This window comes from Clinocottus analis, unplaced genomic scaffold, assembly GCF_023055335.1.
Source record: "Clinocottus analis isolate CAN_PGR_092001 unplaced genomic scaffold, fCliAna1.0.p SCAF_7, whole genome shotgun sequence".
NCBI lineage: Eukaryota > Metazoa > Chordata > Actinopteri > Perciformes > Cottidae > Clinocottus > Clinocottus analis.
The window spans coordinates 3299925-3319493 of NW_027176229.1; the positions used below are offsets into that span (position 1 = coordinate 3299925).

General features: G+C 45.0%; 1 protein-coding gene across 4 annotated transcripts in view; it reads right to left on the reverse strand.

The window, feature by feature from the left end:
- The window catches only part of tncb (tenascin Cb), a 46889-nt gene extending 33805 nt beyond the window's left edge, over positions 1 to 13084 (reverse strand). For 3 of the 4 annotated variants that reach the window (XM_068604641.1, XM_068604642.1, XM_068604640.1), the window contains exons 1-2: positions 12714 to 13084; positions 45 to 606 (exon numbers count right to left, since the gene is read on the reverse strand). In XM_068604641.1, the coding sequence (XP_068460742.1) occupies positions 45 to 528 (484 nt within the window). In that variant the 5' untranslated portion in view covers positions 529 to 606; positions 12714 to 13084. Of the gene's footprint in view, positions 1 to 44; positions 607 to 12713 lie in introns of those variants that run through there. The other variant, XM_068604644.1, reaches the window with a different exon arrangement.
- Positions 13085 to 19569: the final 6485 nt, after the last annotated feature.

A 19569-nucleotide genomic window follows, 5' to 3' on the forward strand; every position in this document is an offset into this window, starting at 1 on the left:
CACTGCCATTACTAAAGTACATAGAGTGAAAGGAATCAACTTACCTGTAACCTGAGATCCACAGCAGCCCGTCCCACTGCTGCACTGCTCTCTCAGACTCGACAGCTCTGACTCCAGCATCTCCAGCCTGTTCAGGATATCCTTCATACCCAGCTGGTTGTCGCAGCCACACGCTTGCTTGGGGATATTGATGCGGTGGGTGAAGACGATCTGATTGTCGCCGTCCACCGTGTGCTCCATGTGCTCGCTGTTCTGCATGTCAATCGGGGCGCTCTTGTGTTTGAGCTCGGCGTCGCCGGGAGAGTCGAGGTCCACGGAGCAAAGGGACGTGGTGGGAACGTTGATGTTGTAGACGTGGTTGAACACCACCGGCTGGTCCGGGTGGGGCAAGGTGAGGTTCTCCTGGGTTTTCATCGGCGCCAGAGCATCCCTACGGTGGCGGATGACCTTCTTGACCAGGCCGGCGGTGGAGAGCTCGAGGAGCAGTGCCACGGTCACGCAGCCGAAGAGGAAGCCTTTCATCCCCATGATGGCACCCTGACACTGAGGGAGTAGCAGCTGAGTGCAGACTGTTCAGGGATCAAATAGGTGTTCTTGTCCTGAGTCCTAGAGCCAGAGAAGGTACAAACAGAAACGAAAAATTAAGAAGGGCACACAAATGGTCACATATTTTGTTTTTACGTCTCAACATGTACACCACATAACAATCTACGGAGAATTCTGATGGATATTTACTTTTCCGGTTTGTAATTGCCATTCAGAATACGTTCATGAACGTACTCCCACCACACATGCATCCACACTGGAGGCCAAAGCTGGACTGAAATATCATAGTGTGCCACTGAAAAGCAATTAACCTTCTTCTGTTACCCCACAACAAAAGACCACTTCTTATCCTGTTGCTGCCCCTGACCCATTTTAGGCCCCTCTGCTCTTAGAGGAGGAGACACAGACATAGCAGATGACATTCTTCTCACAATTCCTTCGAGGGCCAGGGAGCAGCAGCCACCGCAGGGGCAGCGTGTGACCTTGGGTGATCTGAGGCTTGCTTTTTTCCGGCCTTGTTGAGACAGGTTGCCACGGACAGCCCCAACAACCCCTGCATGGTGGGGAGCCTCGTCCATCTTTTTTTCTCTGCAGTCCAGGCCACAATCCAAGCTGACAGATTAATACCGGTGTATGGTTAGACCATCTGGGGCTACCTGTAAAGCACAGAGGTCTGCACAAACTTCCCCGCTTCCTGCCAACATCCAGGTCAGCATTCCCAGACTGCTCTCTTGACAGCCACTGGGTGTTCCTTCATTTAAGGTTTGTTTTGTGGCATGGAAACCAATCTAAAAACCTGATGTTTTTTTCTTATTCTTTGATACATTTCATGTCTAGGATTTGTTACAGGTATGTTCTTGCTTGGTGTTAGGTGTTTATTCATCAAAAAGAAGACTGATTAAAGTGTTTCATTCCCTTTTATAATCCTGTTTCTATTAGTTTTGTATACCGAAAGATGCTGAGAAAGAAGTTCAATTCTTAGCCTGTCAGTACTGGGATCAAAAGGGATAAGAACAATATTTTTCTAATTTCTTTTTAATTTTTTTTTTAAAGATTCCATGCATGCAAAGTGTCTGGCTCAGCCTCAGTTTATATAATACCCTTTTTAGCCTAACCTTGTCAGAAATACTGACACCAATCATTTCCTGCCTCTAATAAAACCAATGTGTGCCTTGGCTTCTCTCAAGGTAATAGCACCTGTTAGCAGCCAACATGAAAGTAGCTGGATAAGCACACATAGCATATTCCAAACCCTGTGGTGGAATATATATATATATGAATGGGTTTCATGTTCGCGACACCTGAATTTGTGGCACTGATGTGACCACAGTTTTGTTTCTTTACATCTTCTTTGCATCTTCACATACACAAACAGGGAGGCTGGCAGTCAGCAGGTCATATTCCAGGAAGAGGTGCTCGGCCTCTTTATCCTGACCTGACGTGTGATTAGGCAAGCTGACAGATGAGCTCAGCTTGGGGGGATCCCACCGCTTCAACGCGCACACACATGCACCCTGCATCACCCCCCTGATTAGACTGGCAGGGATGAGCGCCTCCATGATGGGTAGACTGTAAAAGTGCTAATGTGGCTTGCTGATGGGAGCGCTGAGGATCTGGGCCCTCAGGGGTCCATCCCACCCCCGCCACCCTGCCTCTCATGTCACACATGCACGTCGACGCGCACACCAATACAGTCACACTGCTGTGCCCAAGCATCACAAACTCGGGATTAAATCAACAAAATAGCCAGAAAATTGCTTTGAGTTGCTGCTAAGGTTTTAGTTCTGGGCGGATGGTTGGCTTTCTCACTTTGAAGGCTGGCTGCTCTCCACATGGACCTCTGAGCGAGGCAACCCTGAGAGACCAAAGCGCGCTTTGTTTGAGAATCTGTGGCTCTGGCAAAACTCAGCTTTATTCAGAAATAGATGAAGAGAAGAGAGCTCCACAGACTTAAAATACATCAGATTTGACCTTTTCTCCTCTTAGATGCATTCTACCACTCTTTAATATGAAGCAGAACAATCACAATAAGAGAATCTGAGTGTGACGCTGAGAAACAGAGCTGATCCCCCTGTTTGGACTTCCTTCATAAGCACCATGTGGCCCTGGCACTATGCTAATGCTGCTGGTTGCTGGCACTGCAGACACAGACTTGATACAATCTGACTGCTGCTGCTTTGTTATTCCCTCATTTGGTTTTGCTGTATAGTTAGCTTCTCAAACAGCAACAAAGCTTGTTGCCCGTCTTGTGGTAGAATGTGAGGCGATTTTATTTTTTTCCAAGAGAAACCTGCTGGCACACACACATTCAGTGCAACTGATCTAAATGATCCTGTTGTGAATGAGCGAAACACTTGAAGTGTTATACCTCACACATTGGAGAGCTGGAAAGATCCATTTGGCGGTGTTTTCAAATGTGATTAGGTCTCTCGCTGTCAAAGGTGTTGAATTCATTTTATGGTGTTGTTGTTTTGGAAGTAAGGGACAGGGTCCGCCAATCAAACAGACAAACTTACACCCGGTCCTGCCTCTAAATGTAACCCTCCATAACCTAAAGAGCAATGCATCTTCACCCTTTCAATAGAAAAAAATGTTGGCATTGCATGTTTCTGCAAAACCACAGATATGCTGAATGTTGAGATTTCTTAATTAAAACAAAAATTTCATGAACGTGTTTAATGTTAGCCTTGTATTGTGCGTTGTGGGATCTCAAGTCAGATTCAAACCACAGGACTTGTAGCAGTACGAGCGGTTGGGACACTTTTGCCTGCAAGGGACTATCTTTTTAACCACAACATGATACAACACAACATAACAAGGTAACGTGACAAGACGCGGTAACGTAAAAAGACACGGTAACGTGACGCAGTAGCGTGACACGCTAACTTAACAAGGTAACATAACAAGATAACATAACAAGGTAACGTAACAAGGTAACGTAACAAGGTAACGTAACAAGGTAACGTAACAAGGTAATGTAACAAGGTAACGTAACAAGCTTGCGTAACAAGCTAGCGTAACATGCTAACGTGACAAGTAAGTCAAAACAGCTGATGAGCAGTTGGAGCAGGGATGCATGCAACAAAAATGATTCAAGGCAGACATCAAGCTCTTTTCTATTGCTCTGTTATTATGTCGTTGATCATAATTTACTATCGCGAATGTCAATGTCAACCATATCTACCAGCATCACAGTAGGAAGTCAGCAGTAAAGTAGTAAATGATTGGCCGCCTGTGTGACATTCTTAAACTTAAAATTATACCCCGTAACTGTTGTAATAGTCGCTCCTTGTTTTATGTCATAAAAAATGTCCACATTCAATGTTATGCAGAAAAGTCAGGGTTGTGCAGGTCTGGAGCCGATCCCAGCTGGCAATGTGCGAAAACAGGGTACACCCCGACGGGCTATCACAGTACTGGCACATAGAGATAGACAGCCATTCACACTCACATTCACACCTATAGGCAAGTTAGAGTAATTAACCTAACCTGCATGTCTTTGGATTTTTGGAGGAAAGCCCACACTGAAACAGGCAGGAAGGCTAAGATACAGCAACCAAAAATTAAAAAAAAGTGTTTTCTGATCTGGTGCCCCTGTTAACAAAATCCATTTGAATCATATGAATTTCTGATCTTCTATGTTTGAGTTTGGCTCAAATTTAACTAAATACAACTATTCATATAAGTTAGGGAAAGACCACAGTCCCGGATTGAAAAAATGTCGGAAAAACATGTTGCCAATCCAGATCCAAAACATGAGAGTGGTATGCACAAACCTGAGTAACTGCGAGAGGAAACAGTCACATCCAAAGAATCCACAGAGAGATGCCTCTGTTCATACATCTTGATTTCTGCCATTAATGTAATGTAAAAAAAAACAGCAGCAGTAACTCTTCCTTCCAATAACTTGTGTTTTCCCTTTCTTTAGCTTCCATATGCAAATACAGAACCTTAAACAATTAAAATAACACATTTATTGTACACAAAGACAGACCAAGGGGATCCAGATAAGAGTAAAACACGAGCAGTCCTGTCACCACAAATCCCCATAAATTACCAAAGCCAAATGTGGCTTGAAAAGATTATATTATCACAGCATTAATAGGGCATTTGAACAGCGCTGTTTCAATAATAATAAAATCAATGCCTGTCGGATGATTACTTTAGCAGCGTGATCCCTTCCTCCTTTTAGACAAAGGTTTTACTTTCAGTTGGTTGAGAGATTGATGGGCAGACTTTCTGTCTGGGGAGGGTTGCAGACATAACTTTCTTTCCAACTCAGCCAGCGCCCCATGCTGCCAAACACAGTCATTACTGTGGTTCACCTTTGCTGACATTACTAAATGGCAGCCTTCCTATTGCTGGGGAAGCAGTGGTTATCTGTGCAGCCGTTCTGAGGAGAAAATGCAATTTGTTTTGGCACAAAAGAAAGGCAATATATCCACAGCAATGTGTGGTCTGTCATTTAAAAGCAAACCTGTATGTGCTGCCTTTGCTTTTAATGAAAGGAAAAGAAAGATTGATAACAGGGAGGGACTAGCCATCTGGCAGAGCGAGCATTTTTCCGGTGTAACCAATTTTGTCTCATCGCTCCATAAAGCAGGTTGATCTCATTGTTATTTTGTCTTAATTGGCTGGCCCAATCACATCTTTAAATCCTTTGCCCTTTGGGCTCAGTGCCTTCATTCAACAGGGCATCTGCAAAAATAGGATATGGAAAATGGATGAGACGAAACGCAAGGGATGCAGGGAAGAGATGCGGGCCAACAAAAAGACCAGAATGTTAATAGCTAAAGACTTTTCAGAGCCTTTAAGCGACTTGCTGCTCGCTGAGTGAAGATCAGCGGTCAGGCAGCAGCTTTGTCTGGCAGCAGCATCTTTAACCTGTTCTCTTTCCGTGGTGGAATATTTTTTATGATCTAGTATATTATAACATAAAAATGTATTACATTACATTGTAACTATAGGAATTATAATAATATATTCTTGCAAAAATTCTTATAAGTCGATTTAAATGCTTAATAATTATGGTTGTACAGTGTTATGATATGGACTGTTTATAAGTAAATATTGTGCAATTTTACTGCGCATTATGTGTGTTTATGGTGTTATAGACATTAAAGTGCGACTAAAATTGAAATAGATTTTCGGTAGAAAAGAAAGACAGCAATGTGTTGTAGGTCATTTAAAACGAAAAAAAACAATCCTCCCAGAGAAGGAAAAGAAAGATTTGCTAACTATTACTGGATAACGGCAGCAGCAAGTGTAAACAGACAGCGCAGCAGCCGCCTGATAACTCGACAACAAACAATTTGGATAATGAAGCGGCGTGCCCCCCTTGGTGCATAAAAAACTGTAAATATTCAACGACTACAACTCAAGTCCCAGGACTGTTTGTTAAACAGGTCTGATAGGATGCGCATGCTTTCTTTTGATTTCTGAAGAATTTTTCAAGCTTGCCTTGTTTTGTAGGTCACCCATGACAAAAACTCAGCTTGCCTTCTTTGGTACACTATCCAAAACTGGGTCGCAGCTACAGGGACTGAATGAAGGGTTATTGTCTGGGGCTCTTTTCACCTTGAGACACTGTCACACTGTAACAAGGGAACGTGACCAGGAAATGGGCCTCTGACACAGACACTCAACGCCATGTCAAGAATCATGAAATCCAACTGAAAGATGTGTCACATGAAGCCACATGCTTCAAACAAATGGGGGGCGGCATTTCCCCTCTACTACTGAGTTCAAACAATTTCAATTTTATTTAATTAGTAAAAAAAACAACTAACTGAACTAACAGCAGGTCAAGAATGCGCAAGCGAGCTAGTTTACGTTAGACATCTGTTAGACATCATGTGTTTATTATGACACTAACTGACTGTGTATGTTTTCATAGCTTGTTTATTCAAATAAATCCAAAGTGGCACCTCCACTATTTTCTTGCTATCCTTATGAAAGTGGGTAGGTGGAGGCTCCGGTGGACGGACCTTCAGTTAGCGGTTAGATATAGCAACTCTATTGAGCCGTCGCAAACCTCAGCGACGTGAGTCGCAGCGGACTGGCGCTGGTCTAACCTGTGTAACGGCGCGAACAGAAAGTCTGCAATACATGGATCTCTTTGACGTAACATCAACACTGTAACCTCTTCACATTATTTACATTTCACATATAAAGTCAGTATAACTTCTGGAAAAAAGAACAGCTTTAAATACTATATATGTATGTTAACTTGCTGTTTCTCCAGAGTGCCTGTTATATTGTTCTGATAACATTACTTTGAAATAAAAGCGTGGAATATACAAGTTTTTACTTAATTATTAAATTCAACACATACTGCACTTAATCGCAGAAAAATCATGCGATTAATCAGTAAATCATCCGCTGATGACCGCGTTTATCACAATCAACTTGACTTGCAAGGTGAGAGAAGCCTCCCACATATGTCCCGCGCTAGAGCAGGTGAGTATTGATTTGGATCCTGTGTCAGCAGCAAGGTCATAGCCAGAGAGATAGCGAGTTGCTGAGGACAGCACTATGGTTGTGAGTTATAATCGTCAAACACAGAAATGAATTTCCAGGAAGAGGCACGGCTTGAGCTGACTGCCCGACACGCGATCGATGCTTCCGTTGTTGCATGGCAGAAAAGGTTTTTCAAATTTTTATCACCTCACGCTAGAAGACACACACTGTCTTTCTTTCTCTGCCCTTTTATGACCGATGTGGCCGTCATTGTTGTGCTGAACTACACAAAATCTTCCTCCGGCAGAGTAAAGAAGCAAACTGCTCGCTTAATGGTCGAGGCTGGGGAAGACAAGACGAAGAGGTAATCAGTTTCGACTCATTTCATGTGAGGGAAATGACTGAGGCTGAGAGCAGGATTTGGTTTGAATGTGTCAGTGATGTGGTGAGACAATGACATCAGGACACAGCTAATTGGGTAAAGATAAACCTCCGTCTGCTGCTCGTCTGGAAAACACTTCTTCTGTCTTGTCTGACAGATGCATATTTCAAAAGCAAGTTAGGTGCAGCAGGTCCCAAACCAACATGAATGGTTATTACAAATATGATCTGAAGATCATTTCTAAGTCATGGGATCAGCATTATAGATTGGACAACATTATCCAATGTGATAATATTTGAAAAGTATAGTTTCATTACTGTAAAAGTTGTTTTGTCTTTAATAGTGACTTTAAAGCTGCACTATTTCATATTTGTTCTTTGAATAGAAAACATGATTGTAATGGTAAATGTAAATGTATGTAATAACCACAATTATATTCAACTTCTGACAAAAGTCCTTTGCCTTTGAAGTATAAAAGCTCTCTATCCCCTCACGCCTTACAGATCTAACTGAAGGCACTGACGTGAAATCAATAAAGCATATCAATATTTCCACTACAACAGCTACCATTATTTCCCAGATAGTAAACAATTTATGATGATTTGACTTGCTAAACAGATATGAAATGGGGAATACACTCTTTTTGATGGATGAAAAGAAGGCTGGTTTCATCAAACCAAAAGCTGTGCTCATTGGCTCTCCGCTGTGACCCCATTGGATCTGATGACACAGATAGCGGGGGAGTGGTGGGGGTTAGTGTGTTCATGGCTGATAAGGCAGACGGGGTGGCTGGATCTAAGATACCGGCAGAAAACACTTATCTGGGTACTCGGAGAGAGCGCTCTGCCAAGGCTGAGCCCTATCGCGCTCGCAGAGTGCTTTGGAGCCTGAGCTGACACGTCTGACTGATACCGCCCCAAAAAGTCTATTTCTTCAACCAAAACCAATTTCCGACTTTGACACGGAGATACGGAGTAAACGAATGTTAAGCGAACTAGTGTGCTCATTGGGGTCAATTGCACAGCAGACAGTCAAATCTCAATTTATTTTTTTACTGCATTGTGATTTGACTCGCGGCTCGCCCTGAGGCCCATCGATATTCTTTACGGCGCGTCCCCCCTCGGCGCCTCCATCTCGCGCTGCTGTTCTCGATGGGGCCAGATGGAGAGGTCGGAGGCTTGTTCATTGTTCATGAGCTTTTTAACATGCCGGGGTGCTGGTGACCTACTGTCTATTAGCCTAACCCCCGTGTGGTGTGCAGACTTGGCAGCCTCACGTGCAGCCTTTACAGCACATCCACCTGCTGTTTTCTCCAGACACCAGTAATCGCGTGGCTCACCCGTTCTACCTACTTCCTCCCCTCGCCTTTCACCCCGCACCGCAATCGCTATAAAAATCTGGCTCATACCTGGCTGCTGCCTCCGTCTAGGTATAGATGTCAACTTTTGGGACTCGTCTAAACTTACCATGTAACGAACACCTTCCCTCTCAGGTAAACAGCTGCAAGGTGAAAGCTCCAGTCGCCAGAGAGCGTTTGGCTAGTTGAACTTTAAAACTGGTATCAGTGTATTTTCTCAAGTGGCATATTCATAGTGTGGAAATGTGTCAGACAGCATGAATCCCTTTAACTAAAAGATACCAACCGACATTATTTGCTTTTTTGGCACCAAACAAAACAGACAATCACCTCTTTCGAAGTGGAATATCTTTGTCGTTTGATTTGTACGGTGAATTCAGACATTGGACGCAAAGGATGCTGAGTAAACATGTAGGAGGACTTAGCGAGGCCTTTCAAAAACTGCATATTTCAGCACTTTACACTGGAGGTTTATTGGTTACATCCATTCAAACAGGATGAAAAGGTTTTTTTTTTCTCTCTACTATAAATGGAAGCGAGCGTGTTGGCTGTGATACCCGGACATCTGTTTGTCCTTGTCTGTGATGAAAGCCTGAAGCGTGTTGCGTGTCCAAATTGGGAGTGCCTTCCATTCAGACACTTGTATGAGCCTAATGACCCCGGTCCCCGGGGTCGGCTCTTCATTGGCTTCCCCGCTTTTTTTTTTTTTACCATTTTGCCCAATTTAAATTGTCTGCCCCTCTCTAAAGGGCCTCCATCTTGTTCCAAGAACATTATGGCTCATGCATTCCAATGTGTGAGGTCACTGGTGGAGGCGAATTGTCAGTACGAAGAGCCTACCACATGTGACCATCCATTGGATCCATCCAATGGAGGGTATGGACAATACAAAGGCATCCCGGATCCCACAGCTCCAAGACTTCCACTCCATTGCCGTCGCATATTAGCATCCGAGGAACATTAAAAACCATCTGGAATGCTTTAAACACTGGAATCCTTCGAGGGGGGTCTTTGTATCGTGGTGATGACTAACCGGACTGGGACCGAGTGGGGCACAGAAAAATCAAACTGCGATGCCTTACAAACATTTATTTGAACAACAAAGGCACACTGCCCTTTGATGCAATCCTTGAAGTTCAGTCAAGGATGTTCGAATTTGAGAGGACAGGATTCTTCGTCCGTGACTGATTTTCCGCCGGTGGCGCTAGAGTACAAGTCTGATGTTCGTCCAAACCACGAATCTCTGCAGATATTATCTTTAATGTCTATACTTAAAGCAGTGATTTCCGTTTTACTGCCTGACGCTCCTCTCTGAACATTAGACCTTGAGTTTCATTGTGCTCAATGTGTCTTTTGGTTTACTAGATTCAAGGTATTTAGAGCCATCTGGACCACAGGTGGTCATAGAAACGGAGCAGCACAGTCCAGGTGAAAATATCCAAATGTGTACTCGTAAATTATGTGAAATCTACGGAAATTTACTGAACACCACGGTATTTAAAGACAGCACGACATTTCAGCAGAAACCAGGTACAATGTAGAAGAGGAGAGACAAAGGGAAGGCCAAGAGAGGAGGTGACATTGAGAGTCTAGATCAGCCTGAATTAAAGATGATGTTCATTTAATCCAACCCAAAACATCTCGACATCTCTCCTGAGCCTTGCCCAGCGTGGGTCATCTGAAAAACCCACGATTACTGTTTGCTTTCAATCACTAGCAAAGGAGCTAAGTGGGGTTAAAGACAGTCACCCTCTCAGAGAGCTTTGTGGGGCATTGAGCGTCGGGAAGCGAACAGCTGTCCAAACAAAGGCCCGTTTCCCACTCATCGTTATGCCGAGTGTCACCGTCAGTGGCTACTCATATGCCGAGCCAAAGCATCATGAAACATTCATGCAACCAAGCCTTCGCTGCCACCGACAGTGAGACAGCAGATATGCAGAAAAGAAATAGTGTGTGACGCCTGAAATAAGTCAAAATTAGACAAAAGAAGAGGTGTCTTTACATAGATTGAGCTGAGCCGGAGAACCTGAAGTCACAGCTGCTTCATTGTGTCCGCATCTCCTCATCACACACAATTACCATCCGACAGACGCTGCCCTGGTATCCTGTGGGTCTCCTCCATCACAGCCCACCTTATATCTGCGCACACGCCCACTTCTCGCTCTCCTCCTGGCTCTCCTCTTCCCGACTCACCCGTTTACCTCTCTCCCTCCACTCTAACCCTCTCTCGGTAAGCTTTACATAGGTCTCCCTCATATGTGGCACCGGGAGGATAGGATTTTTCCGCAAACAGCTTTGAGGGTATACGGTGTGAATCTGTCAGCCCCGCAATAAATCCTGCCTTAAAGAACTGCTAACCTACTCAAAGAACTCCAGGCAGGTTTGGAGGCTTGCTGCAGGAAAAAGATTTGACGCTTAAAGACTCTTAAGTGAGGAAATGCAAATCTTGAATGCAGAAACAGCAGTCACTTGACAGCAGGTAAAAACTGGAAATCATGAGCAGTTAAACGCATCCTTTCTCAACCCAACATTCTTACGTATGGTCTGCTACGACCAGGCGCTCATGGTGGGTGATGTGAGGAATCTTTAGGCATACTTGTTTGAGTCAGATCGCTGAGTCAGGAGCACCAATGACTCTTCTTTACTGTCACACTATATTTTAGCGTTAACCCTCAATCGACACAGGTGACCACAGAGGCCGCCGCTTAGCAAAAGCGTCTCCAGCTCGCTTTAATTATTTCAATTTGTTTGACACCCTCGATGGGTACTATAGATTGTAAGCCCTTTAGCTGTCAAACACCCATGTCAGTGAATGCCCTCTCATTTACTGATCCATCAAACATCCTCTATTTCATACAGTCTGTTTCTCTTTCGGCAATCTTTGTGTGGGACGCAACTGACAAACAAATGAAGCTGACCTCAAGATAGGAGACTGGGAAGCACATGGAGGGGGACAGCCACTGCCAGCATGTTTGTGTGTGTGCGTGTGTGTGTGTGTGTGTGTGTGTGTGTGTGCGTCTCAGTGGGGCTGCCAGTTTACAGCCGGCAGTGTGAATGCTGGAGATCTGGGAGAGGAACCAACCAGCAGCATCTAATACATAGCAGCTGTCTGTCTCCTGGGTTACACAAGCCTACTGTCTGCTGGCAACCATAAAGTGTACAGCTGGAGCTATTCCGGAAAGCAGCACATACAGACACACACACACACACACACACACACACACTGACCCTACCCATTTCTCCGATCGGCCCCAGCGCAAGCAGAACAAATCAGTGGAACATCACAGACTTCCATCTCTGAAGATATTACTCAGAGATGGAAGGATGGATATCTTTATTTATTTATTTATTTTTACCTTTATCTGATAATAAAATGGGAAATAGCCAGAGAGCGAGAGGAAAAACTTTCACAGGAAAACATAATTGGCACCCAGTTGCATTCAGTGAAGTGCGAAATTCACCCGGTCTCTGAAGTCCTTCCTTGTAAAACATGAGGAGGATTTTCAGAAGCTGCTCTGATGAAAATGTTTTCACTGGAGGTGAGGAGATATAATAGCCACACATAATTAGTGGATTAGTTAACTGAAATTTAATTGACAAATTTGATTATTTTGGGTCATTTATCAAGCAAAAATGTTAAATGATTACTTTTTCTGATGTTTGGGTCATTGAAAACTAAACATTTAATCTTTTGTACAAAATGTGTGATTTTATGTCACTTGCTGTGTAGAGCAATTTCACACACAAAAATGACGATAATGATGAAATAATTCCCCCCATCAACTTTAGTTAGCAACTTGTACACAAAAGGAAAAAAGCGCATTATTAAGCGAACGCGGTTGAAGTTCAAAAGTTCTCCAGCTGTGCAATTCATTTTTCCTCAATCATCCTAATTAAAGTCCATTCAGCTCATTCATTCTGCTCCCATTCAAGCACGCCGGCTCCGTGCAGGTAAAGAAGGTGACTTACCTCACGCGCACAATGCCCACGGCTCCTCCACTGATTAGGAAATGTAAGCAGAAGCCGGCGTTGAAGCCCCGACAAACGCTCTCACCGGTGTGTATCTCTCAGAGCGCTGACAGCTCTGTCATCTTCCCTCTTGCCTCTGTTCTCTTAGAGTGTTTACTCGAGTCTACCTAGAGAGCCGGCTGATGTGCAGCCAGTGAGAAGAGAGAGACGGAGAGTGGCAGAGTGAGAGAGAGAGAGGAAAGAGAGAGAGTGAGAGAGTGAGTTCCCTTTCTCTTAAACAGTAGACCCTCTGCGGTCAGACTCCACTCCCACCTACTGCTCTCTTAAATGCCCCCCACCCATTCACCCACTCCACAGCATTGTGACTGAAAGCGAAGGAGCTGAAACGGGACGCCTCAAGGCTGGATGGGGAGAGAAAGAGTGGCTGAGAGTGAAAGAGAGTCGGAAAGGAAAGGGGGGAGGTGGGGGCTTGAGAGGGGGGGAGCTGGTTGGACCATTAGCAGCAAATTGCAGCCGGCAAGCCAATGGAAGGCAAGATATGAGTGAATGCAGGGCCTGCATTAACATAGCGTTTAAGAACTTGAAAGCCGGGAGTGAAGGGGGACCGCCTCGGCTCCATTCGTGAAACTGATGAGGATGCAGGCAAACAACGAATGAATAATTCAATGATCAATATGTCGCTATTTTTGGTTGTTCCGTACAAAAGACGAAAGTATTTGGTCCTAAAAGCTTGGAAATATCTTGACAACTTTATCAGTACCCCGTAACTGTAAGGCATCGCCAGAAAAAATGCAGCACCAAGCGGTATCAAAACTTCTCCAGTCAAACAATACCTGCAACCGTTTCTCTTTGTAGCCACATGTAGAATAAAAATAACTATTTGTAGGGTTTTTCCCACAAGCAACAACCCACTCACCTATGTGATGGCCTGCCTGCTCCAAATGGCACGAATATTGATCATGAGACGTACAACTGAAGAAAAAGCTACTACTGCTGGCATAGTGTACAGCACGGCCGAGCATGCGGTGTATTTTCCAAAATTCTTGCCGAGACTAGAGAGGCATGATGGAAAAGGCCAAATAAATGTTGACATGGTTCTGTTCGCGTCCTCGTTAATGATCCAGTATGACGCTCTTGTCTCTTCGTGCGACCATCAGGTCGATATTCTTATATTATCCTAGACATCCCTAGTGGTTTATTCTGCCAGTTACATGGAGAAATACTGCATGGAAAAGTATTGAAAGCAAATGCGTAGAAAGGTGCTAGCTGACACAATGTCGATCATTCATGCAATTTAAAAATGGGGTTCGATGCAATGGAAAGCTTATGGATTAGTATCCTTGTTTGAGTTATACTCCGTCAGCGGCCCGACTGGCGGCCTCTTTGCCACCGACTGCTCAGGCGGCGACCGCCAACCTGACACACTGGATCAAACAGCCGCGCCAGTAACCGTCTCCTGATTGGACTTCGCTCGGGGTACCGACTGTACGCTGCTTGCAATTACCAGCCGTTCTGCGCTCGAGACTGTGATGTAAACAGGCAGAACCGCCTCGAATAAACACAGGAACAAAGAGCTCGGGAAGATCCTGCGCCTCACAGCTCCTATCGACCGCTTGTTCCTTGGGGTGAGGGGAAGAAGAAGAAAAACGGGGGGGGAAAAACGCAGACTTCAAAGAGTAGAGAAATGCGCATCAAAAGATCTTCCAGGAGAGGCGGCGTGGAGGACGGCGTGACACTCATTAAGTCAGAATGTGACCCCACGGACTGATCGCACCGGGCTTTGCTACTGGCGCTGATGATGGTGGGGAATGATAAAGACCTCCACAAATCTTTCTTTTTTTGCTTGATGTATCACTTCCTCAGCAAACTTTTACAAAAGCGCTAATGACGCGGGTCCATGGGAAACAAGTCATTTGGAGGCTAAATAAATGTATGTTTTTCTAACTTATAGGAAGAAGCCTTTAGGGAAATATGCTTCATCAAAGCTCAAACGCCCCACGTGTTGATAAAGATCGGTGGTATGTGGGGAAGATTCATATGGCGGTGGGGTGTGTGTGCTGAGTGGAGCTTTTCTTTCCCAGCAGGAGAAATGATCCTCGTCTTGTTGCTGAGAGCCGGTAGCCAGTCAGGCAGAAAAGATCCTCTCTAATCCTATATACAGCACAATGGCACATATGTAGCACGGCTATCAGGCGATAAAAAGCAAATTCAATGACTCGAGGGGCCCTAAATTCATTTTCATCTCCCGCTCCCGAGAGAGAGGGAGGAAATCTATACAGTCCGGGGGCATGGATCCTTTTTTTAATGAATTCTGGCTGTAATGATCATCATTTAGATGAGATGATGGGCTGAAAGCTTGGCTATGTATAGCACCTGTTTTAAATGACTGTTAATGTAGATTCCCTGCGTCTCTCCATCTGTTCCTCTTCTCACCTTCCTGTCTCTCTCTCTCTCTCTCTCTCTCTCTCTCTCTCTCTCTCTCTCTCTCTCTCTCTCGCCCGTCTTCCTTCCTTCACAGCCTGGCTTTTCGCAGAGAATTGCTGTGGGAGTTCTCCGCCTCCCTGTTTGCGAAGGCGTACCTGTTCACCGACTTTCAGAGCAAGTGAACTGAGCGGGGGTTTGATTTCCCTAGATGACACCTCGTACGTGCATCCTCGCCTGTCATCCAATTCCTGCCGCCCCTGGAAGCCTGCATGAAGGAGCCCGTTTTTTTATTTCCATCAGAGCCCAACGATGTTCACTTTCATCGGCTGTCATTTGACATGCACACAGACGGCGAAGTGCTACGATAACGTGCCGAGCAAAGAGAGCGGCTGCATGTCACAGTGTTGATGTTGCCAGTTGACTGCAAAGGGACGGGCCATTTTCAAAGAACAGGTTTCCTCTACACAACCTATTTCAAATTCTATTTATGAGCCGCGAGGCGCGATGGAATCAATTATGACAGAATATATTGTAACTTAATTGTGGCGCTGGCGTTGTGTGTATAACTCACTGCTGGGAAACTTAATCTCGTGGCAGCAAGAGAAGAAGTGAGGCAAAGGTTGCCTGGAGCACTTATAATAAGGTCTTCTTGCCACTGTATAATTGGTGGCATCTAACTTGAAGGGAAGGAGAGGGACTCTGTGGGAAGTGAGACACGTTCTGTCAATGACAGTGAGACCTAATTATACTATGGAGCCCCTGCAGCCATGGAGGATGTCAAAGCGGGCAGCAATAAGGCAGCGGCGGTGAGGACACACCACCCGCCAATGGGTGTGTGTGAGCTCGCAGGTGACCTGGAAAGACCTGTTTACCTCATTAAAAATGAATCACAAGGTAATAAGGCCCCCCGCTCCCATTCCTTCCCCTGCCCTCCCAATGTCTGTCCTTCATCCATTATGCAGCAGCGAGGTGGGACGGTGCGGGTTAAGTCCTCAGGGAGGGTCACTCAGACCGGGACCCGGTCTGCCTCCAGGTCCCAGAGCTGCAGAAGCCCCTGCCTCTGTAGTAATGAGACAATAACACGATGGTGGGAGGCGTAATGTAGGTGATGAGCGCCGAGGTGGGGAGTCCAAGTGGAAGCAGCCGTCAGTTGGCAAGCCTGTGGCCACAATAAGTTAAACAAGGGAGAAACAGCCTATTAGCGGTGATCCATAATTCATAATGCGGGGGGTGAAAGGATGGGCCCCGCGATGGCTTTCATGAGACTTGCAGACACAGAGAAACCAAGTGCTTCTGTTTTGATTTTCTGCTGCTGTTTGCATATCTATTTGCATTATACTTGTAAAAGAAATTGTCTAATCTAAAGAGGGATTGTAGTTTAGAGGTCAGGTCTGCAGGTCACCAGTTAGATCATCTCTGATAAACTGAAACGTGAAAGAGGAAGAAGTCAAAGAATCCTACCATTAAAGGGACATGTTAATATTTCACAAAACTAATTCTTTGAGATGAGAAAAGAGTCATGTTTAGCTTAGCTTAGCATTAAAAAAACTGACGAAAAGGGAAACGGACCCGCCCTCAAGTGGTCCGGGTCGGCCAATTGGTCAGCCAATTGGTCATGGCATGGGACCTGAACAAATCGGGTTAGCGGTACCTGTGCGAACGTGGGACATCTCAGCCAAATAAAGCGCTCAAAAATGCTTTTCTTGGCGGGTCTTGCTGACGTAATGTTTACAAGAGCCGGTATCATCAGCAAGAGCCGAGTCAGATCAAGTGCAGCGTACAGGTTTTGCAACGTGGATTGAGCTCCGCAGTGAGCACACACAGCTACGAGACGCCCTGAGGGGGAAACCCGGGGTCAGCCAGTCACCATCTGGACCGACTGAAACGAGCTAATCTTAGTCGCACAGAGCTCCAGTGAGTTTGTAACACTGTTGGAGGTTGTAAAGCTTCCAATTTGATCGCTGGCAGTCAATGCAAGTCAATGCAACAGACAACAGGACAACAGATGCAAATGCAATCCTCGCTAGCTGGACCAACTACTTTTAATTGTGTGCTTCAAAAACTACCAAAAAAATGATTAAAAAACAAAAGATGGCTGTAAATCGTTTTGTTAAAGGCAGAATGTGTGTGAAACTACCTTCTTAACTTCGAAATTGTGGTGGTGCAGAGAAGTCCTGGCCCAAATCCCCGTAAAAATCACACCAACCCTGAAGTTCCTAAACCTAACTGAATGGTTTTGGTGGCATTCCCAACATTAACCTGGTGTTTACTGCAACTGTAGTAGAGTTGGGTGACCCGGTGCGTTAGAAAAGTGACGCCTAGAGACCAAGCACCAGTGTTGACGAGTTGGGATGGAAACACATTGGACTTTCAATCCAATGTAAATCCTGCCAAAGCCCAAAGGAACACTGCAGAGACATACTGTGGAAAGATTAACTGGATAAACAACAAACAAGGTGTATTTTTCCTGTCTGTCTCCATCTCTCATGATAAGCTTCACAAAACACTTCCTGTCTGAGAAAGAGAGATCACTGTGCTATTCCTTAAGGATCCTTAAGGGTTAAGAATGCCTGACATCAATAGTGTATGTGTGAGATCCCTGGCCCACTATGGCCATAAAACATATTGAGTATTCAGGTCTCAGTTCAAACTGTAAGCCAAGGCCCAGGAGTTGTTGCGAGGCCACACACAGTCACGACTGCTGCCCCCATTTGTATAAATGGCCAATAAATGACTTCAACACAGTGTCGGGAGCTTGTATCTGTGGTGTGGTCCCTAACCTTTGACCTTATAACTATTCACCTTTTGTGTTGCTACAGTTGGCACCCTGTTTCTAGCTGACTGCCGCCTGCAGGTGCCAACTGCTTGAGTCGTCCACGCTGAAAGCTCACATCGACTTTTACTCTCTGGGTTTCTTCGATACATGAGAAATGCAATGCAACAAGATGACAGAGAATATAAGCAGCCCCTTCAGACCGCAGACTGATTTACAGGCCACATGTTGCGCAATAAACACCAACCCTCCACTCTCGCACAATAATGTATATTTGTCTTTTTCTGTAATAAATGGCCCCTTTTAACCACAGGACACCGGCATCCTTCTATAAACAAACAGAGGTCTGACAGAACATGTCAAGACAAGTCAGCGGTTTCCTCCTGACAAAAAGACTAAAAAAGAATGTCGGCTGTGGGAAGCCGATGTTGAACGTTGACATCATCCACCCGCTGAAGATGCAAGTCCTGTTTAGTTTGAACAGTCGGCTGTTCTACCGACGAAAAATAAGACTTTAAATCAACCGAGTGCTTTGATTTGTAAGAGAGATGATCTGGGATGTGTTTGGAAAGTGGAATGTGGCATCCTGTTCATTCCCAGGCGGCACAGGGCAGAATGTGTTTGGTGAGACCCGGGGACCTCCTGGGTGAGTTGACCCCTCTGACACTCTGACCTCGCCCAGCAGTGACAGGGAGAAAGCAATGCCACACAAACCCACCGGGACACCCAAGTGAGCCCATGTTACAAGAGTATCGTCTTTCAACTCGTACGTCCTCCCGTTGGCGCCGACTCGTCTCCGAAAACCAAAACATTCAACCTAGATGCATCGTGAGTTCTGTTTTCTCCAGGATTACGTTTACTTTTGACGTTTCACAAATACGTTTCCGAGCATAATCTGTGGACCGCCTGACAGGAGGGATGGGCTGGATGGGTGGGTTCACTACTAGCAGGCCGCTGTCTGTGGCCCCGTGTGAAACCACAAGCCAACGTTGATGTTTTCCATGTAAATTGAGAGATTTCAAAACTTTTTTGATTTCAATTAACCTCATTTTTTAAAACCGTGACAGCGATCCAGGAGAACAAATGTTTCCCTCAAAAGGTAATCAAGAATGCTGTATTGTTAAAAGGAAAAGTCCTTTTTGCAGAAGACTGGGTTGAAAGCCTAATGGGTGGAGAAGTTAGTCATCATGCTCTGTCTGGAGGACTGAGTTGACCATTTATGTAACTTTCTAATACAAACGACCCAACGAGTTCCCACCGTACACAGTGAGCGGTCCGAGTGTGGCCTCTGTCTTATGACAACAGTCCGTCAAACGGGTTCAGGATTCAGGTTCAGGTTCATGGCTTCAGGAAGGACGCCAGTCTGCATCGGAGCCACGACTGCAGGTCGAAGGTGGATCTGGATCTGTCCGAGGTGCTGAATCTGATGGTCTGATGGTATAATAACTACATATCTCTCTGTATATCTCTCTGATGGTCTTGTTCACTGATGTAGGGCGTAAATAGACATCAGTATATTACGTTGAGGCTGCTCTGTAACCGGCTTTAAAATCCTCACGGTTACATTAAATAGAAAACCAAAAAAAAATGTCTTCTTCCAGTGTCACATTTATCTCACGTCACTAAAGCGAAAGCTAAAATAAAAATAGAAACTCCAGT